The following is a 22,866-nucleotide window of genomic DNA, read 5'->3' as shown; positions in this document are numbered from 1 at the left end:
CATACGTTTTTTTTTAATGTGTAATTTTTGGGAGTGCCTTGCAGCTGCTTGTTGCTGCTTTGTCACTTTGCTACACAAAAAAGCTACCAACATTACATTTTTAAAATTACCACATTGTGAAATTCAAGAAACAGGTTCCAGGCAATGTAGGTTTTGATTGAACTTTATTTCTTTAGGAAGAAGATCCTATCCATCCAGTAACCCAGCTCATCTGCTTCAATCTGCTCTAGACCCACACACTATGACATATAAGAATTCTAACAGTGATGCATGAGAACCATAGAAAGTATCATGAGGAAAGGAGACAAAAACTACAATCATAGAGATAAGGATATCACACATCTCCCTTCTTCAGAAAACATTATTGTCTTTGTAACAACCAGATAAATATGACTAATAAATAAAGAGCACAAGAATTATAAGTCTCAAACAAGAGATTAAACATATTCTTTTAGACAAGTTGGATGTTTAGTTGCTCTTGATGATCGGCGAGGATCTAAAACGCCTGAGAAAGATACGTTTTTATTCTTTGGAAACTTGGGTACTTCAGAACGATGCTCATGTGAAGTATTATGACCACTTCTCAATACAACAACTCTATTGAGGTTCCAAACATGATGATCTTGTGTTTTTATGGCATTCCTGAAGACTTTAATGACAACCATGGTTTCAAAATATTTTTAGCATGTGTTTCCTATCAACCCAGGACGTTTAATAGCAACTAGATCTCCAACATGCACAATTAAAGATTTAACAGATTTCCTTTTGTCAAAATAACTTTTCCTCTGCAGAGCCTTCAGACTCTCCTTAACTTGAAGATCATCATCGTTACACTCATATTCTCCAACCATAGATGAACAATAATTGTTGACCCAATAAGGTTCTAGATGTGTGTTTGGTATTCTACCTCAAAAGAGAAAAAGAAAAAATTGAGTTTTTCCAGTAGTGGAATGAGGTGTTAATCTGTAATCTTCAACTCTTTTAACAACTTCCCTTCTCCAATCTAAAAATAGCGATTTTGTTAGAGTAATAGTTTCTTTCAAGACTCTGTTAAACCTCTCCACCATCCCATTAGCCTCAGGATGATAGAGAGAACATTTTGTATGTATTATACCACAAGATGACAAAAATTCTTCCATTTCTTTAGAAATCAATTGGACACTATTGTCTGATAAAATTGATTTTGGCATCCCTTCCCTAGCAAACAATTTTTTAGGCATTTAATTATACAACCCGAATCAATATAGGATAATAAAAAAACTTCAGGCCACCGAGAGTACATATCCATTACAACGAAGAGAAAAACTTGAGAACCTGAGCTATTAATAGGTCCTAAAATGTCTAAAGCAATGTCATCCCATGGACGATTAGGCCGACTCCTCACAATCATCGGTTGCATTTGGATTCGTCACCTATGCTACAGGGAACTCAATCACAAATCACTCTTTCAATCATTTCATCCATTCCTGGCCACCAGTAAGACAAGCGTAGCCTTTCTTTGGTTTTGGTAATCCCAGGATGACTAATGTGTGCTACATTTATTAACTCTTTCCTGAGATTCACTGGTGGAATTAATCTAGCACCACAGAACAATATGTTTCAATCAACCGATAATTCGTCCCTCACATACCAAAACAGCTTAGACAAATCAGATCCAACTTTGATATTTGACCATCTACCTCTAATCAAAGACATGCCTTCATTAAGGGTTGCATTTTGAGCTAGCTCCTCCATCCATTTCTCCTTTGAAATGTGACTGACCTCCAATGCACACACCCAATCACTACATTCTTCCACTTCTTCATCTTCACAGCATTTATCTGGGACTAAACGTGAAAAAACATCAGCAGTTCTTTTGTCTGCCCCAGGGATGTATTTGAGAGAAAAAGAATATTCTTGGAGACCAATAATGCATTTAGTTATGCGACTTGAAATCATATCCAAGCCTTTGTTTTCAAAAATTTCCACCAAAGGTTTGTGATCAGATCTTATCTCGAAATCAACACCCCCTTTTTACCAATGCTGAGTGCCATCAGCTGAAAGCATAGCGACGCCAGTATGTCTCAAAGGTGAAACCTATTGGCTTTGCCAATGGTTATTTTATGTTATGTTATGTTATTTATTCTTTTGTATAGCGCAACGGTTACTCAGAAAGAGTGTCCCGGCGCTTTAGGTAAGGAGAACTGATTCGCAATAACATAACACAGTAAAAAAAAGAGAGTACAGAACAGACAATTAAAAAAGGACTGCTGAGAGGCCTACTGGGTGAACAACCAGGTTTTAAGACCTCTCCTAAAGTCAAGAAGACTAGTGGCCCCCCGGAGTGGGAGCGGAAGCGAGTTCCACATCTGTGGAGCCAGCAAGCCGAAGGAACGGCCGCCCAGGCGCGCTCTCTTCACTCGTGGGACAACCGCCAGGAGCAAAGATTCAGACCTCAAAGAGCGAGCCGGATGGTAAAAGGCCAGTCTCTTTTGGAGGTACTTTGCTCCCACAGCGTGGAGAGCCTTATAGGCCAAGATCATAGCCTTAAAGGCGATCCGTTTGCGGATGGGTAGCCAGTGCAGCGTCAGCAATAGACCCGAGAAGCTGGCACGTCTATTGCTTTTTCTGGGACTTTGGAAGCAGGATTCATGAAGTGACAGCTGGCAAAAGCCTGCATCATACTTGAGGTGATGTCTTTGACTGGTGCATCTTTTTTTAGTCTAATTTGATAGCGCCTTAGCTCTGAGAAGAGCTTTTTCTGGGACTTTGGAAGCAGGATTCATGAAGTGACAGCTGGCAAAAGCCTGCATCATACTTGAGGTGATGTCTTTGACTGGTGCATCTTTTTTTAGGTCTCGCGACTAGCGTTGCAGTGCGCAGCATTGTCGCGCAGCGCTAGACCTCTTGTACGGGGTTTAGAAAACTACCCACACGCTCATGCATGTGGTTTTGCTTTCCCCGTGTGGCATTGGCTTTCGCGTGCTTTTTTTTTTTTTAAACGGCACGCGATTGGGCTAAGGCGGGCGCATGTCCCGCCTTTGCCCAGCCCGTTCCTGTCCGTGTCTAGGACGTGCATCAGCGCGCGGCACAGACAAAAGGCTCACTCGCCCCCCCGCTCCTCTGGGGTGCGCACGCACCACTGCTTTCGATTCCCATGTTCGGCTCCTCTGTGGTGCGCGCGCACACCACTGTTTTTTTCTCGGGCATGGTTACTTCTAGCCAGTTTTTAATTCCTGCCACTTTTGAAACCTGCCAGAAACTACCTTCCTTAAAGCTGCGAGCCTACATATGGAAAGCTGTGATAGGTACAGTTCGGAAGTGACCTGAAGCCCTTTCATGTTTACTGCGAGCAGCCAAGTCCAGTCACTAGAATAAGCCACGAGAAGGGCAGCCCCGGACTTCTCTACAGCGCCTCCGGCCTGGAACGCAAACAGGGAGTTCCCGTAAACAGAAGCGCTGCAATGGGGAAGTGAGACAAGGAATATGCAAATAATGAAAATTAACTCAGCAGAAGATTACAGCAAAAGATTACATTTGTTTTTGTCCTTCCTATTTTTTGGCAAGCGTTTCACCAAATTCCAGAGTTTGAAAGTCCTGGCAGTACTTACACGAAACAGGCGCCGCGTGAGGCCGGCGTCTGCCTCGGTTCAGAAACTATTTTTGCCTAAAATAGCTACTTGTGCAAAGACGACGTGACTTCTCAAGCAAGCATTTACAATAAACTAGGCTGCTTTTGAATCGCGTGTAATGCGATGACCTTTTCCATCTGACTTCACATTACCATCACTAGATGACGTGCATACGTCAGAAAGCGCCTGCTTCTGTCTGTTGCACGCCTGGGAGGGGCTGCCTCCCTAGATCCCGAATTACCTTTTATCGGTGAGGGCACAAGCCCCTGGAGAGCAGCCGACCAGGGATTCTCTCTATGTATATGGTACATGTCTCTGATGGGAGGGATGGTTAAATCCAAGATTTCCTGTATCTTTCTGATGTTATGGCTGGGAGAGAGTGGCAGGTTGGGCCCTGGGTTCCCAAGCTCTGTAAGGCATCACGCCTCGGTGGTTTTTACTCTAAATGTCCTTTATCTGTATTGTAGGATACTGTGTGTGATGAGGGTGGGCCATGAATCCCCAGTTAGTGCTGATTAGCTTACAAAAGAGGCACCGGATAGTTGGGCTGAAGTTCTCTTCCTCTGTATGAATGCTTAATGCTTGTCTAGGAGAGTGAATTGACGGGATTTGGCTTCTAAGGTACATGGCTGCATGGGGCATGCTGATTGCGGCATGGGCTCCCTGTATTTGTTGGATGGCTACACAGGTGATGCTAGTTGGCCTCTGGACTCCCTGTGTATTTGATGCGCCTTTCATCAGTAGGATGGACGGGCAAGTTGGGCTCCATTTGTATGCTTGCATGCATGGGTATTACAGAGGGTTCAGTCTGGCTGGGTCCTAAATTCCCTCTGTTTTTTTATTCCCTGTATCTACAGTACGACAGGTTAGGAAAGGTTGATTGGGGCCTTAATTAAATCAGTCGCTAAGTGCATGCCTAGGAGAGGCAGGCTGGTGGAACCCCTTTTGGTCTGTGTATGTATGGTACATTCCTAGGATGGATGATCGGATGATTACTCGGGCTCAGGGTTTCATCTCTTAGTCATGCCCGGGAGAAGGGTGGAGAAAGCATCCTGGATTCACTTTATATGCATTGCAGCAGGCTTGCAAGGGGGAATTTGGCACTGGGTTTCATGTGTTCATAAGGCAACATGCATGGGAGGGAGGGTTTGGTGGCCCCTTGATTCTATGTATTGTAGCATTCATGGGTTGGCCAGCCAGATTGAGCCCGGGCTTTGCAGTGTAGTAGCATGAAGGGAAGGAGGGTTGATTCTATGTATCGTAGCATTCATGGGTTGGCCATCCAGATTGAGCCCGGGCTTTGAAGTGTGGTAGCATGAAAGTGAGGGAGAAGGGTCGTTGGGCCAACAATCCCTCTTCCATTCCTGGTAGTGACCGGCTGGTCCATCTCAAGATTCCCTTGCCCGGCAGGGGCTAGCTGACGCACCCAAAATTACCTGCGCGTTTTGGTAGCATTCTTGGCACAGGCCTGCTGGTTGGTGGTTAGACCATAAATTGCATTATACCAGGATTCTCAATTACATGAGACAAGTTCATGTAACCTAAACTGTTTTCTTTTTGTAAGGATCCTTTAATTCCATCCTTGGGTCTAATTCTCATCTTGCATATTTGGTCTGCCCTTAATAATCAGCATTATATCTTCACTATCAATCAATCTTAGCTTTATTCGATTTCTGTATAAGAATCATAAAAGCAACAGCAGTACATGTATATACACCAGTACATTTCATCAAAATAACATATGTAAAATCAAAACGATAAAATAAATCAGCTAAACATTCTAGGGCGAGATAATGAGTCAAATTGATCAGACGTAGAAATGACAAGACCACTCCTGCCCATCAGGTGCTTGCTCTGTGGTTTTTGACATATCAACTAGACGTATAATGATCTAGGGTAGAAGTCACTTATGCTCCAGATAGATATAGGACCATCTCCTATTTGAGGCTGCCAAGATTGGAGAAAAGGGACAACGTATTTAGTCCTGAATTTGACAAGTACCAGATCGCCCGCCAAGTCCTTGTGCAGAGGTCCTAGCCAACCCACCCTTCTGACACTTAGTATGGTGCCATCGATGTTGGGTGGTAGAGGTCTATTTTTGGTTAGCCAAAACGTAACCTTGTTCCTTAGGTCCATATGACTTTTGTGTTTCCCCCTTATAAGTTCAGGTACTCCCGAGAGGACGCATACAATAGGGGCGGCCTCTGGAGGCAAATGTAGATGATTGGTTTTGAGCAACATATTATTGTGATTGACCACTGTACCCTTATTTGATGTCAATTGTTGTTTGTTTAGCCCTACTCTAGGGCGAGAGCTCCGTACAGTTGTGACAGGGGGGTTACAAATTTTCACTTGTGGAGTTACTAGTTGGTTATGAATGGTCTTGCTTTGTATGGAGGTTTCAGGCATTTCTGTGGTGACTGAGCGCTGTGATTGAGTGGATACTGCCATAGTTTTTACAAGTAATGAATTGGCCTTGATGGCTTCCTCAACACCCGTGAGCCTGTCCCCTAAACTAGCCATTTTATCCATCAACGGGGATATTATAGTCTTAAACATGTTCTCAATTGAAACCATTAAAGAAGCATGGATAGGTGCATTCGATATAACAGTGTTGGGAGTGTTGGGCGGTACGGGATAAGGATTTAGTTTCTGTTGCTTGGCCTGACTCCCCAATTGTTTGACCCCATCTCTCTTCCTTTTAGCGATAGTGAGTTGAGGGGTCAATGCCGAATGCGAGTTTTCTTTTGGTCCTATTAACGGGGGTGCATCCTGTATACTGTGAGTTGGTTGAGGTTGACTGCAAGACCGAGGGCTAATAGTTGCTATGGCGCAGATAGGGGAATTAAATTGCACATTGTCTGATTCCACAGGAGCGTACGTGGATTTACACATATTGTTTAATTCCTCCAGTAAAGATATCTCTAGGGCAACATCAGCAGTCTGTAAAGGAGAGCACATAGTGGGCGAACTATCCAGGGCTGGGGATCGCTCTATTCGCTCTAGCTCTCTGACAATGGGAAGCGTTACCCTCTTTAAATAGTGATCCATCGTTCCTCTGAACAAGTCACTGTGGGCGGAGATATTTCTGGTACCCCCCTTGCAGGTCATATCATCAGCCATCTTCCAAAAAAAACAGTTCTACAGTACCACTATGATGGCGAATGGGAAGGACCTATTAGTAAGAGGGGGATAGATAAAGGGTAGCAGTACCTTTAATACTTTTTCTTCTTCTCCTCGTGCGGGACCAAGGGGAATGGCCCCGTCCCGGCCTCCACCAGGCCTCTGATGGCCGCAGATGGCCCCGCCCTTGTCCCGGGCTTAGCCCGGCGACCGCCCGCGACGCGGGAAGCAGACGATGAATATAAGCCCCTGCAGGTGAGGTGGGAGGGGCTGGCGATAGTGCTCCGCGGCCCCCGCTGGTTCCTGGGCTCTGGAGTCCTTGCAGAGCTGCCCACAGCAATTACCAACGATGCGCGGCGTCTCCCGCGAAGCGGGAGGCACAAGGAGTAATTATGGCCCAGCAGGTGAGGTGGGAGGGGCTGGCGATAGTGCTCCGCGGCCCCCGCTGGTTCCTGGGCTCTGGAGTCCTTGCAGAGCTGCCCACAGCAATTACCAACGATGCGCGGCATTATATCTTCTTTCGTAGTCATTTTACTTTTTCATTGAACAAAGACACATATTGTTTCTCTGGAGACCACTTCATGTATATATTAAACAAGCATTTGCAATGCAATAGGTCATGCATTTTCGAAAGTTTAAGCTATTGGCATTGTTCATGACACTGCCCTTTTTATATGTTTTGAAAACCAACGCATAAATAAATGGCATTATCGTTTACAATGCCAATAGCTCAAACTCTCACAAATGCGAGACCTATTGCATTGAAAATGCGTGTTGTACTCTGGCATTAGTGCACAGGAGGACATAGCTGGTGCCCTGCTATGAAGCTGTGGACCAGGCTGGAAGCAATTTTGCAAATGATGTGATGTTTTGTTTGACTGCCACATGTTCAGACATTGGAACTGCAGTTTAACTTGGAGGAAATCTCCCTAGTTCCTAGCCCAGGTGGCCACCTTCCAAGACAGCTTCTTAATATGAGCAGGTGCACCTGGTGCACGAGAGAATGCACTATGAACCTGTCCTTTTACCGATTTAATGGTGCAGTTCCACAAAATCAAGTATCTTCAGCCTACATTTTGAAGTATTCTTGATGGAGGGTCTCTTTAGTAATTACTCTGGAAAACAGTAACATTGACTCTCAATAGACTTCCATCGGTTATAGCTCAGGTCTCCCAGTCCGCCTGTAGCTTAATTAAATTAATCTTTCTCCAAGGTGGGTGCACAAAAAAGCAAATGAGAATGGCTGTTGAAAACTAGATTGACAGCACAGGGCTAAAGGAGGTCCAAGATGGGAAGTCATGGCTTTCTTTCAACACGCATTGGCAAAGCCAATAGACCTTGCCTATGCAAGAGCTATTGGCTTTGCCAGTGTGTTTTAGCCATGCTGTAGTACACCAGCGTGGCTGCTGTTCAGCATGGTTGAAACTTAGAGGTGTAGAGGAGCGGGGCATGTCGCGGAGTGGAGTTTCGTAGAGTGGGGTGAAGTTTTATTAAGTGTCATGGAGGGAGTGAAGTAGAGTGTCATAGAGTGGAGTTGCGTAAAGTGGAGTAAAATGGCAAGGATGGGATAGAGTGAGTTGCTTACAGTGGAGTAGAATGTTGTGGTGTAGAGTCTAGTAGACTGTCATAGAATTGAGGGGCATAGACTGCGTGAAGTGGCATAGAGTTTTATGGAGTGACCTTGAGTGGAGTGGAATAGCATCCAGTGTCGTGGAGGAAGAAGAGTGGAATGGCGTAGAGTGGAATGTATTAGTGTCATAGAGTGAAGCGGCATAGAGTGTGGTGGAGTTGTGTAGAGTGTCAAAGAGTAGAGTGTCATAAGAGGGAGTGGAGTGGAGTGGAGTAGAGTAGAGTTGAGGGTCATAGAGTGGAGTAGGTGTAATGGAGTAGAGTGTCGTGGAGTGGCATTGAGTGGAGCAAAGTGGCATGCAGTGGCATAGAGGGAGTTGTGTATAGTTGAGTTGAGTGGCATGGAGTAGAATATTGTGGAGTGGTGTAGATAGAAGTACAGTGGAGTGTCGCCTAGAGATGAGTCGTATGGAGTGGCATTGAGTGTTTTGGAGGAAGTAGAGTAATGTGGAGGTTGTAGAGTGGAGTACAGTGTTGTGGAGTGGTATAGAGTGTCGTGGGATGGCATAGTGTCGTGGGGTGGTGCTGAGTGGAGGAAAGTAGCCTGCAGTGGTGTAGAAAGAGATTCATCCAGTGCAGTGGAGTAGTGTTGTAGAGTAGAGTGGGGTGGAGGGAGCAAAGTAGGGTGTCAAGTGAAGGGTCATGGAGTGGGGTAGAGTGGAGTAAAGTAGAGAAGATGGCGTAGAGGAAGTTTCATACAGTGGACTATACTGTAGTAAATTGTCATAGAATTGTCTAGCATAGTGTTCTGGAGTCGCGTAGAGTATAGTTTCCTACTGGTGGAGTGTCATAGAGTGGCCTGGAGTGGAATTGAGTGGCATGGAGAGCGTAGACTGAAAAAGCATAGAGTGGAGGGGCGTTGAGTGGAGTAAAGTGGCATAGAGGGAATTGCGTATAGTGGAGTGGAGTAGCATAAAATGAAATAGAATGATGCGGAGTAGATTATTGTGGCATGGAGTGGAATGTTGTCGAGTAGAGTGGAGTGGCATAGAGTGGAGTAGAGTGTTGTGAAGTGATGTGAAGTGTCATTCAGTAGAGTGGCATGGAGGGAGTAGAGTGGAGTAGTGAACAAGGGGCATAGAGTAGAGTAGTGTGTCATGGAGTGGCATCAAGTGTCATGTAGTGGTGTTGAGTGGAGTGCAGTGGTGTAGAGGAAGTTGCGTACAGTGAAGTAGAGTAGAGTGGAGTAGATTGTCGTAGAGTGAAGTGACATAGAGTGTCATGGATTGTCTTCGAATGGAGTAGAGTGGAATAGAGTGTTGTAGAATAGGGAGCATAGAGTGTTGTAGAGTGGAGTAGTGTGTCAGTAGACTGGAGTAAAGTAGAATGGAGGGACATAGAGTGAAGTAGTGTTTTAGATAGGCTTAGAGTGGAGTAGAGCGTTGTACTGTGTTGTAGAGTGGCATAGCATAGAGTGTTGTGTTATAGAGTGTTGTGGTGTAGAATGGAGGGGCATAAAGTGGCGAGGTGTCTCATAGAGTGGAGTAGCGTGTCTTAGAGTGTAGTGGCATGTCGTGGAGTGGTGCGTTGTAGAGTAGAGTGGAATGGAGTGTTGTCGTAGAATGTCATAGAATGATGTCGCCTAGTATGGAGTATGCATAGTGTGATAGACAACACATTTTCAACTGAAATAAACATTATATTTGCAGAGGCATACAGTTTTACTGATAAAACGACACAGAGCAAAAACTATAATGTGTGGAAATTCCATAACCTAGCGTATGGATTTATTTTGATCGTATCAAAATATGTTTCCACCACAAATCAGAATTACAAAACAAAGTGCTTGACTTGTGCTTTCTTAATTCTGATGTATACTGAAATATCTGCGCAGTTCACTTACCGACATTTAACCTTTGTTGTGTGCTAGAAAAAAACCTTTCTTTTCACAGCAAGATTGTCTCATAAATCCTCTAACTTTGAAGTCGGTGAAAGAAAAGTAAACACTAGGCTCCCTCGGAAGATAGAGCCTGACATTTAACCTCTGTCTTTGAATGCACCGCAAATTTGACAAGATAAGAACATGCTTTAAAGGCCTGTTTATAGAAATTGAGCACTTGTGGAAGAATACAGCAAATAGGCTGCGCTCTACAGGAGGGACAAACTCAAACTGGACAGCCTAAAACAATTAAAGCAGATAGAAAGCAAGCAAATGTGAGTTGCAAAACACAAAGCGAATGGTAAGCGATGGGCCGAATGCATTTCCAGGGAAGCTTTCCAAACGTCCCGAAGTTGTGATTAACGGTAAGCTTCGATGTAAGAGTAACTGTAGGAAAAGGCAATCTTTTTAAAAACATTTCCCTGCTCGTGACAGTACAGGAATTCTGTACTGTGTTATTGTCTTTTAAAGAGGTACACTAACCAAGCATTCCAAGCTCTGTCTTAATTGTGTTTAGGTACTTCAAGCGGAGTTATTGTTTCGTCATATGAAAAAATGCACCTTTCATCTACAGTGTTTCATAGGAGACGTGGCGCTTTGTGATTTGTCCTTGACTGGCCGCTAAGTGCTGATACAGTCCATTTTAAAGTTACAAACAAAATACACTTTCTTACATAATTTTAAAGAGTGGGGCAGTGTGTCAGTAAGTATTCTCTGGAACAAACAGCAGAAAGTACATTGTCTAGAAGCAAAGCCCAGGTTATGAGTTTGAGACCCAACACTGTACAAGAGATACAGCAGCTTTCCGTCTCAGACTTGTGGGCAGCAATGTGGTCTACTTCACACGGATTCTGCAGGTGTTAGGCTCTAGAGTATTCCACACAAAGTTGAGGCACAGTTCTAAGGATCCGAATTGCGTAGGCTTAAGCTGGCAGATGGTGCTTTCTCTTCTTCTATCTTCTATCCTGTGCAACGCACCCAACCACGAAAAGGGTAGAGAGCCAGCATTTAAGAGTGGGATGATGAAGAAACCTTTATGGTGCTTTTGTTACTAGTAAATGGGAAGACGAGGCTGTATCTGTTTAGGTCGCTCCATAAAGGTGTATGAAGGACAGTTGGCCTGAAGCATTGGAGGGCTCAGGGTCCTTTGCGCTAGCGCTCTGATTACATCTATGTTTTTTGCTAAAATACCATTGAGGTAAAATATTGTATTTTAAATTGTGGCATTGTGACTTAAAACATTGTTGAGCCCGCGCTCTTTTTAAACATTGTGATTCAGACTCTGTAATAGCCCACGCTCGTTTTTAAAATACACTCGCTCCCCCCACCCACTTGTGCACTTGTTTCTCCCCGTTCCACCGCAGCCACTTATGCTGTTTGTGTGGAGGGAGTCTGCTCGAGGCCACAGCAATCTCACTTCCTGCGCTGACACACTAGAGCGGCCATTTTAGGCAGGGTTGGCGCTCCAGTGGTTAGAGGATAGTAGACTATAAATTCACAACATGGCACTGACGCGCAGCCCGTCTCGCCCGTCTGCGCCGGTCACGCTGCCACGGCCAGATATGCTGCCGGTTTACCACCTATAATCTCTTACTCTCGACATGACCTACTCAGCCTTAACCCCCAGGCCCAGAAACCCATTAGACACCATAAAATCATTACACATGAAAAAGAATTGGTGTGCGGACTCATAAACGTCAGATCTCTAACAAAACATGCTCCGCACGTACATGACCTACTCACTGACAATGCCTTTGACTGCCTGTTTATTACCGAAACCTGGCTATCGGACTGTTCGAATCCTGACCTGACGCAAGCACTCCCCCAGGGATATACAATATCAAGAGCGGACAGAATCGGGAAAAAGGGGGGCGGAATTGCATTTATCTATAGAGATCACCTAAAATGCACCACAGTACATACCAATGAACTAAAGGAAGCAGAAAGCCTCTGCTTCAAAATCAAAATAAACAACCAAACCACTTTTGCCGGAGTACTGGTGTATAGACCACCCGGTCCCATAGGCAATTTCCTGGACACCCTCGGTGACTACCTGAGCCCCTTGGTGGTACGCTACTCAAACTTTACAGTGTTAGGAGACTTTAACTTACATTTAGATTCGGAGGAATGCCCGAATACTAAAAACTTCAAGGACATCACCAACTCCGTTGGTCTTAAAATACACAATAAAGGCCCCACACACCAAGCAGGTCATACACTAGACGGTATATGCTCAAATGCCATCAGCATTGTTACCACCCCACCATCTACACTCATCTGGACTGATCATAAATTGGTGCCCTTTAAGATCGGCTATGATAATGGATCCAACAAAGAGAAAACCACCATCAGCCCGCCAGCTCGCAACTGGAAAAATCTGCTAGCCAGCCCGAACCTGCAGACCCTAGCCGAATCCCTAAAACCCAGTTATGAACCAGATGTTGACAATGACCGGTTCAACAAGTGGATTCTCTCAATAGCAAACACGCTTGCCCCTTGGAAGAAAGGCAAGAATGCAAAACGCATGTCAGCCCCTTGGTTCACACCTCAATTAAAAAGCATGAAAGATCACTGCAGAAATTTAGAAAAAACATGGAGAAAACATTATAAAACGGAAGACCTGAAGTCCTTCAGAACAGGACTAAATGCATACCACCGACAAATTAGACTGCAGAAGAAGAGGCACTACACCAATCTGATTGAGAGAGCAGACGACAACCAAAAGACCATTTTTCAGATAGTAAAATCCTTCACGCACCCAACTAGCATAGAATGTGAAATACCCCCATCACAAGAACTATGCAATAACATTGAAGTATACTTTGAAAACAAAATCAGTGACCTAAAAAAGGATTTCTCCAACAGCCCAGTTCTTGACCCCTCTGCCCAAAACCTAGAACCTGAAGCAGAACTCAAATGCTTTAGAGAAGTTAGTCTAGAGGAATCAAAGAAGGCCATCCTATTATGCAAGTCAGGATCCCCGTTCGATCCCTGCCCACCGAAAGTTCTCCATGCACTAATAGACATAGTCAACCCTGTCATAAACCAAATTATAAACTCTACATTCCAAACAGCAAGAATACCGGACATCTGGAAAACGGCCGCGGTTAAACCCCTGCAAAAGAAGAAATTACCAGACCCCACAACCCTTTCCAATCTAAGGCCCATCTCCCTACTTCCCTGCCTAAGTAAGATCGCAGAAAAACTGGTAAATACATAGCTGACCGAATTCCTGGAAAACTCAAACAGCCTACATCTCAAACAAGCAGGCTTCAGAGCGGGACATTCAACAGAATCAGCACTACTCCACACCACAGATACTCTGAAATGGGCCCTAGATCAAGGCAAAGAGGCGGTGCTGATTCTGTTGGATCTCTCCGCAGCCTTTGACACTGTCTCCCATAACATCCTACTGGACAGGCTAAAACAAAGTGGAGTAAATGACAAAGCCCATAAATGGCTTACAGCATTTCTCAGAAACAGGAACCAGGTCGTTACACTAGGCAGCTGTAAATCCAGAGGAAAACCACTATCCTCGGGGGGTCCCTCAGGGATCCTCCCTGAGCCCGACCCTTTTTAACCTATACATGTCCCCTCTGCTTACTCTGATTGATTCCTTCAATATCGAAGCAATCACATACGCAGACGATACGCAATTGATCCTCACCCCGGACAAAAACTCGACTGAAGCAGAAGAAAGATTTCGCAACTGCCTCACATCGGTCATGAAATGGATGGAGTCAAACCATCTCAGGTGCAACAGCTCCAAGACCGAGATTATGCCATTCGGAAAAGCAAACAATTTCAACCCCACCCAATGGTGGCCCACAAACTCAAACCCTCCGCCAGCCACAGTAGAGACAGCCAAAAACCTAGGTTTCAAGTTTGATCCGTCTCTCTCTTCCCATAAACAGGCACTGACTATGGCAAATCATCATAACACTAAGGAAATTCTTCGATCTGCTCCCTCTGCACGTGAGGAAAACTGTTGCGGTGGCAATGATTTTATCACGTCTAGATTATGGGAACAGCCTTTATGCAGGGACAAAAAAGATGGTTCTCAAAAGACTCCAAGTAGTCCAGAACGCCGCCGGAAGGCTGGTGCTGGGGCTCCCTAAACGGTCATCTTCGGCCGAAGCCCTGAAAACCCTCCACTGGCTCCCAATACACAAAAGGATCCTTTTCAAGGTCCTGACCATCATCTATAAAGTTACCACAGAAACTGGCCCACAATATCTAAGACAGAAAATCACACCATACATAACCAAACGAACTCTGCGGTCTTCAGCCGAAAATCTGCTCACCATCCCCAATTTTAAAATGAAAACCCGAAGAGGAAAAATCCTGGCAGCACTCTGAACTAGGGCCTGGAACTGCCTGCTAACACAACTAAGACACACCAACAATGAACCAGCTTTCAGAAAGCTACTCAAAACATGAATATTCAGCACTTCAGACCAGAAGATTTAGCATTAATATGAGCACTCCCCGCCATGCTCACTGTCCAGCCAGGTCCAAAAGCGCCAAGATGCTCCCTGGAGTGAACGCTGCGCTATACAAAAACTATTTTCATTCATTCATTCATTCATTCATTCATTCATTCATTCATTAACATGCTGAGTTTACCTGGGTAGGTGGGCTCAACTGTCCAATAAGTAATCCAGACCAGTTCTAAGTAAGATTTCCTTTGAGTCTCGTCATGATACTTGTCTCTTTCTAGATTGCTGAATCCTTCAGTGCTCCACAACTATTTGGACACTGCACATCTTGTAGAAGGGCAACCTTATTCATTCATCAGATCTAGAGAAGGGTTGATGGGAGAGGCTCTGGGAGGAACATAAATGTAGGCTTTATGGCTTGTTATGTGGGAAGATCATGTTGAAAGTCCAGGTGCTCCTCTGAGTAGGTTGGACTTGGAATCTAGCAGATGTGTGTGTGTGGGGGGGGGGGGAGAGGTCTCCTTTCGTGGCAAATAGTTTTTTTTATTATTATTGTAACCAGAAGGGCTGCTGAATTTTCAAACTGATTGGACAAAAATGCACATCACTTTTGCAGCAAGCAAGTGGAGCAAGGGAGAGTTCTGCCTGAGATGTTTTACAGGCCTGCTTCTTCCTCCTGCACACTCTTCCCTCAACACAAATCGAATTGAGGGCGACCGGTGTATCTACAGTGCACCGTTCTAGAGAAATTGGCTGACAAGCAAGGCTTTTAATCTCAGTTCAACTAATGGCTTGTGTATTGAATTAAATCAGGCCTCCTGTCATTTTTTTTAAATGTACGAAGCATCTGTTGTCACTTGTACTCGCCCCCACTGTCTTACATTTCCCAATCTTGCCTCTGTTAAGTAGTTTCTTAGCCAATTAAAAGAAAGAGAATCTTCTTGGAAAGAGAGTTAAAAAAAATGAAGTGTAACACAGCAGAGCTCATACCAGATAGAATTTAGAGGTTCAGACAGCAAAGGTAGGGCTTTGGTTATATAGGCTTTACTGTTTCAGACACGCAACCTATATTGTTGGTTACTCCGATCTTACATGGTCAGGCCCTGTCATTAAAGCTATTTTTGTAGATTATGAAGTGTCTTGGTATGAGTGACAAAACAAATACCATGGCAAAGAGGAATTGCGTTCTAGCATCAATTAAAAGTCCACAACATCAGCAACATGTGGCCTCCACTTGCTTAATTTATCACAGAAATATCTGTTAAAAATATTTTGGAAATGCATTTTTTAAAATCATAAATTTGATTTTTCAGTAAAGGCTCAAATTGTCTGCAAATATCACTCTTTCATTTTAGTAAATAAACTCATTTTGAAATTAGCTGACCGTTTCCAAAAAACAAAAAAACGCTCCGGATTATACATGTTGTGTATCGTGTAATCTGCCTCCTGATAGTTAAGGTGCCCATGTGGCATTAGAGTTTCAGACTTTAGAATTTTCCTTAATCAATTTCGCTGTGATGCCCCAATTACACTATCAATGTTCCTTAATTCTCCAGTTAGAAAAGTTTTATCACTTCCATAGGTGCATTTCCAAAACTCCCCACTTAACAAGTTAGCAAAGTTACCAGATGGGTAAATCTTTGATTGGTTTTTCACTCCCCTACCAGTAATGTATCAATCTGTGATAAACTGCTGCTTTCGAGCAAAGATTTCAGCCTGGGGCGTAGACAACGCTTTCTAGGGCCACTGCCAAGTCTTTGCCACGCCTACTGGTCCTATTTCTAGCATGGTTATCCGGAAAGTCTCACCCATGAACAAGTTACCCTGGCGGCACTCCACAAAAGGCTGGAAGGGCTTTGAAGGATGCACGTAGTAAAGTAGGAAGGAGACGCCAACACCCAGGAGCCCTACAAGCCCATTCACCAATGAGAACCATCATCCTTCAGTCTCACTGTGCAATGGTAGGTGAGAATGTGCAGTTATATGATGTGTGATAATATTAATTAGATGCTCACAGGGCCTGATTCCTAAATATTTTCTTGTGATTAACTGTTGTGGTACTCTTTGCTTTCTCCTGAATTCTAAGGAGTAAGTGAGTCGCACTCCAAGTGTACTCCAGAAATTCAGCATTAAGCCAGACAACACTTCATGAAATAGCACACCCACTCATAGCACATTTTGAAGAGATCCATAATGTCATTGTTTTATGGGGTAGTGAGACAGCTTTCTGTAGTTGTCATTGAGGTGGCAAATGTATTGAAGGTAGTTTGTGGCATGGAGGAAGATGAGGAACATGTGTTAAGTTACATGCTAAGTGGTATAAGGTGCCTTATGCTGGTGACACGTTCTTGTTGATGCTTTTGCTCTACCTAGAAGGGTTGATCCATGGGAGGCAAAGTGGACTCAGAAACTTTGCCGCAAATAATTCATTCCGCCAAATATCCTCATTTGGTCTCTTTATAGTATTCGATTTATTCAGTAACTATAATTCACATTACAGTGACCACCAAGAAGTAAAATAGTATGCGCATGGCACATAAGAAGGAAACACTCTGCAAGTCAAAGTAATAGAGCATAATCAAACAGCTAATGAGCTCTGCTGAGGTATACTGCTCAAAAATCAACTCTCTAAAATTTAGATCCGAGAGATTGAGCTTTTGCTGTAAAATGCGCCCATGTAAAGTGTGCCTGTTAAAAATGAGCTACTTGTCAACAATTCTAAGACTTCTTATATGGTATTGAACACTTCACATATTTAGACAAATTGTGACACATTTAATACATAACATTTTGTCAACAACAGAAATGGGAACCAAATAATTTATGAAAACAAAAACATCTGCATTTGCTCTTTGTGCAGACACTTGCAGCTTTAAAATGCCAATACGCTATGATTTTGTGTGAGAGCATTCAAAACATTCATGTAATCTTTCCACCAGAAGTCAAACAACAGCCTCCTGTGCTTAATTTTTAAAGAAAGAGTGCCGGTACCCAAGGCTCTGCTCAACAACCTGCAGTCAGTGCAATTAAATGTCAACACCCCCAATACTAGTTTTTAACCACCTCCAGCCTCTTTAATCAACCACCAGACACTCACTTCCCCTTGATTTCACCCTTCTAGATTTCTGTTTTCTCCCTTTTTGAAGATTTTTCCGTCTTTCTCTGCCTTTGTCTTTCTGCATTGTTTATGTTTCTCTCTCTTGTGCTTGTTAAATGTCTGATTTAAACAAATAAGTGCCGGTCATCAAAAACCATTGCCAGTTCCCACACCGGCAGCCACCTGTTCAAATTAAGCACAGACAACCTCGAAATATTTTGCATTAATTTGTTTCTTTGCACAATATTTACCTGTACAAACCTCATTGCTGAACGGAAGTATTACATAAATATAACAATATGAGAATATTTGCAGTCCTGCCAAAACGTGCTGCAGGCTTTGTCCTTGTAATGTTACATCGTGTTAGCTATAGAAAGCTATAACAGACCAGCAAGCCATGCAGATTCAAACAAATCCACAATATTTTCTATTTTACGGAGAAAGAAGCACATTTATTTGTTGTGCACTTTTTAATGCATATGTTGTTAGTAACTACAAAATGTCGTCATATATATTTCTAATATGATTTCTCTTTCTCTTTTATTTTTAAGGCTTTCAACATGACGGCCGAAGAAACAATAAACGTTAAAGAGGTGGAGATAACTAAACTCATCTTAGATTTCTTGAATTCAAAGAAACTTCACATCAGCATGCTGTCCCTGGAAAAGGAAAGTGGAGTGATAAATGGTCTCTTCTCGGATGATATGCTTTTCCTGAGGTATGACTTACTCCTCTCTGAATCGGAGCACTAGAGCGCTTCCCTTCTGTAAAAGAGCAGCGTCAAGTGACCAATAGCAGGGTTAACTATGTTATCATAATCAGATGCACCACCTTGTATGTCTGTGGATATAGTAGTGACACGCTAGGCCTTTTCTGCAGGCCACAGAGACCAGACTTACTGAACGGAGCCCTGCCTTTTTCAGCATCAGTGCAATGTGGTGCGTTGATGTCAGCAAGTTGGTGTTATCCTCAAAAAGAATTCTAGATGTCTTCAAAGACTGGAGTATCCCACACACCAATGGCATATCACTTAAGGAAGTGTGCTTTAATTGTTGATATATTCACAGAGGATAAAGGCAAATCCTCAGGAATGTCAGTTGGCCTGCCTCTTATGAGCCAACATTTAATTTTACATCTGCAGTCTTTTAATGTGTACTTTTTGAAGCCTGTTGGTGAATTCTTTGGGGAAACCCTTCTAAACTGTCTAACAGCAGGCATGCCATGACTATCAACCTGGTAACCTGAGCAGTGCAGCTCGTTTGTAGGAGGGGAGGAATATTGTGAATCATTGACAGTTGAAAGTGGCATGGTGACCACTGTCTGTGGGCACAGAAGGAAATGTGTTAGACAAGTAACATATTTTTTATAGTCTAGAAATCAGATTGTTGCTTTAGCTCTTGAAAAATCCGAAACTTGTAATGAGAGAAATATACACTTTTGTATGTAAGTAAATCAGCTATTGTTCTTCGTAACATGATACCTACTTGCTTGATTTAGTCTGTTTTTGACACCACATGTTACAGCACATTTGTAGGTCTCGCACAGTCTGCGCTTGCGCTGTCTCTGCAAGACATGCTGTATTCAGGATATGGGCTTTAAAAGGACTACCTCTGTTACATGTGTTGTTACTCAGAGTTTGTGAGCACTATTTCCATCTTTAAGATGTAGCACTGGAGACCAGTGCTTGCGGTTTACAGAGCTCTGTTGTAAACAGGGCTGTAAATCTTTCTTTTATCTTGCCACCTTTGCTGTGGAAAGACTGTCTGTTTTGGCTGCAACTGCCTCCTACCTCCTGTTTTTAAAACGCATGGCCTGGCATCACAGTCCCTGCCTTGCTATAGCTGCTGCTGCCTCTGTCTCACAGCTCAACAAGTATTTGCAATGCAGTAGGTTCCACATTTGCGAGAGTTTGATCTATTTGCATTGTAAATGACAATGCCTTTCATGTTTGTGTTTTGAAAACCAGCAACCAGTGGATAAATACGCACTTTGTACCTATAGTTGTTGCTTGCGAGAAGCAAGGCTGGCGGTAAAAGAGGCACAGTTACTACCAGCCTTGCTTCTCATAAGCAAGGGCTATAAGTTCAAAGTGTCTGTTGACACACCACTTGCAGGTTTTCAATACACATAAATAAAACGCTTTGTCATTTACAATTTCAATAGCTCAAACTCTCGCAAATGTGAGACCTGTTGCATTGCAAATGCTTGTATTCTTTGAAATCGGGTTCACTGTGCCAATTAATGGGATCGGTGGTACACAAGGAAGGTCATGAGAGCTTTAGAATGCTCTTCAAAAAAGCTTTAGTCCTCTTGGTATGACTTTTTCCAGTACAAAGCCTATCTCTGATCTGGGTAGTTTTCGCATTTTTCTAAAAAGGAGATGGTTTGTTCATTTTTTACATGTCTTGAGTGTGTTCGGGAGATATATGCACTGCACTTCTCTAAGCCATGCGTAATCCAGTTTTTGATTGGTAGAGTCTCAAAGTGTGAAAAAATGAATAGTACTTTCTTAAGACAATGTTTAATGCCATACTTTCCCATTTCTAATAATGCTTTTAACAGCTTTTACTCATTTTATTATTGCCACTCAGTTAATAAACTTGAGAATGATGAAAGAGGCTGGGTTCGCTCTACTTAAATTCAAACTCACTACCTATAGCCCAATGATTAAGACAACCGCAAGCCCACTTGGGGTGTGTGGCAAGCCCTAATTTCTGTTTCAAAACGTCCTGAGCATTGTATTTTGGATTGTACTCGGACCTTTACAGTTAGCCAGTGTGGGTGATTTTAGGGTAGCTTGTGTGCATTCTTGTTTCCACAAGTTTAGACTCAGTCTAGTCACCTAGTGTTGCAACATTTGAAACCTGTTAATTCTGTTTTTAGAAGCTTCACAGATAGCTCTGCAGGCACCCATGAGTGTTTTGAAGCATTTTAAGTTGAACATTGGTTCCCTTACCTTACCCACTGTGTATTGTTTTTTAAAGGAGAAAATGTTTGAGGAGATCATTAACCTTAGGCTCTTTACTTTATGGGTTAGCGTCTGGTCTACTCTTTGTGGTCCAAACCAGGCAAGCAGCATAGTGTGTTTATCTGCACCCGTCAGAACTGATGCACTTATACTGAATTGATTATCACAGATGTGTCAAGGATTAATAAGTGGGGTCACAGAATTTTGCAATACTAGACTGTCCTCCTGATCTCACCCTGTTGGTGGATAGGTTGATAGGGGTTTTGCTAACTTTTTAATGGAATTATAGTGTATATTAAAGTAGCGTGCATGGCAGGATCTCTGGAGTAGCCTTTAAAAACACCTTTTTCAAAGAGCATTGAGTAAACCATTTTCGATTTGTTATTTAGGGCATGGATGTACCCAAGTTGGTCCCTAAATTTCTCATCCAGTCTAAGTTACAGATGCTCAAAAAACATTACAGTTTCTTGTGTCCTTGTATTACAGGGAGGTTGAGGAGTATTCGTTTTGCCTGCTGGCAATCCCCACTGATGTGTGGAGGAAAGGTAACAGTTGTTCCAGGCCCGCCTCTATGTATTATGGGCTAATTCATGATTGATAGTCAAGAAGTAAGGAGGGGGATTCCACATTCTAATAGCGGTTTGGTTACTTTGCTTTCCTTGAGTTGTTTTTGCAGTTAGGTATGTTCAGCACTGCACAATAGTGGTCAAGGATCATCAGCGGGTTCTACTCACTCGGGAGCATAAATATATGGTGCTTGAGATTTGTGGCTGCACCCTTAAGGCTGATTTGTAGAGAAGGTTGGTAATGTTGGGACTTATTATTCTGAGCAATTTTTTGTTGCACTATACTGTTCCTGGTTCTGCTAATAAGTCACAGACTTTTATCTAGTTTGCCAGGTTATTGAAATTGTTCATATCTAGGTGCCTGAAAAGTTGAGGAGCAATCTATGGCGGCCAGCATGCGTGTCACGAGATGGTTTGAGGTTGTTCTTTATGGCTGTACAGATTTTCCACATGCTTGTATATGTTTTTGCTCTGCCATTGTGCAACACACAGAGTGCATTTTAAGACTACTAGGCCTGTCAATTCAGTTCCTCACATTTTAATTTGATTAGTTTGTTGACCCATTTATTGTAGTAGACTATTGCGGCTTCTTGTGCTTCCAGTTCATTTGCGGTGTTATCTCAGTAGTCCTTTGATATTTTTCTTGCATTATGTGCAGCACAATGCTTTTGTCCTTGCTTCTCGTGTCTGATTCAAATGTCTTTTAGAATTTTACAGCATATCAGAACAATAGCTTTAATCCAAGTTGAAACACTACTTATTTATTCATTAAACCCTTGTGCTATATGTTTTTTCGCAACCAGTATAATCAAGAGGTAGTTTTCATTCCTTGTGTCATTGCTGTGTATTTTGCCCTTGCTTGCGATGTTTAAGAATACAGTTTTGCGTGAAAGATTTAAATCTACTTTTGAAGTCATGATTTGCATGAAATATTCCCAAGCCGGAGGCCTCTGTGTGCATTACTTCTTACTGTGTAAGTACTTCACAATTCTAAGAAGACTGAAGTATTTTAGAGAAGGATTTCCCTACAGCTTTTCTGAAATTAGCTCCCAGATCTTGCAAGAGTAGCATGCCTCCCACAGGCTATTTACTTTTTCAGGTCGGGCTAATTAACTGACGTTGCCACTGTTGAAAATTGTGACGCAAATGAGGTTAATCAAATGTATTAAATATGAAAGTAATTCATTCTGTTACATTTAGGCAGCTTATCCTAGATGGACAATGGGATGAAGTTCTTCAGTTCATTCAACCTCTGGAATGTATGGAAAAATTTGACAAGAAAAGGTAATCCTGAAAATTCAATTTGAAGAAAGATATTTTTGGAGAATATTTGTTTTGCATTTGTCAATAGGAACATATTATTGATGCTTTCCAAGAGGCTACATGTAAATGAAGACATTTGTACTTGTTTGTGTATGTATGTTTTGCCTTTTGAGAACCTGTGTAGCTAGCAGAGCTGACTAAACCTTGCAACTGTTTAATATATTTTGATTTACAAAGTTCCTTTGCCCCAGACACCTGTATTCTGCTTCTCTCATCCCTCCTACTGTCAGA

The 22,866-nt window shown here is 42.9% G+C and overlaps 1 protein-coding gene across 1 annotated transcript in view; it reads left to right on the top strand.

Annotated features, from left to right (window-relative positions):
- WDR47 (WD repeat domain 47) overlaps nucleotides 1-22,866 on the top strand; it is a 381,791-nt gene that overhangs the window by 81,697 nt on the left and 277,228 nt on the right. The window contains exons 2-3 of the mRNA XM_078668245.1: nucleotides 18,330-18,496; nucleotides 22,513-22,596. Of these exons, the coding sequence (XP_078524371.1) occupies nucleotides 18,339-18,496; nucleotides 22,513-22,596 (242 nt within the window). The 5' untranslated portion in view covers nucleotides 18,330-18,338. The remainder of the gene's footprint in view (nucleotides 1-18,329; nucleotides 18,497-22,512; nucleotides 22,597-22,866) is intronic.

The sequence above is a fragment of the Lissotriton helveticus genome, chromosome 1_2, assembly GCF_964261635.1.
Source record: "Lissotriton helveticus chromosome 1_2, aLisHel1.1, whole genome shotgun sequence".
NCBI classification, from domain to species: Eukaryota; Metazoa; Chordata; class Amphibia; order Caudata; family Salamandridae; genus Lissotriton; species Lissotriton helveticus.
Note: the sequence above shows the minus strand (reverse complement) of the source record. Positions and strands in the feature narration are given on the sequence as shown.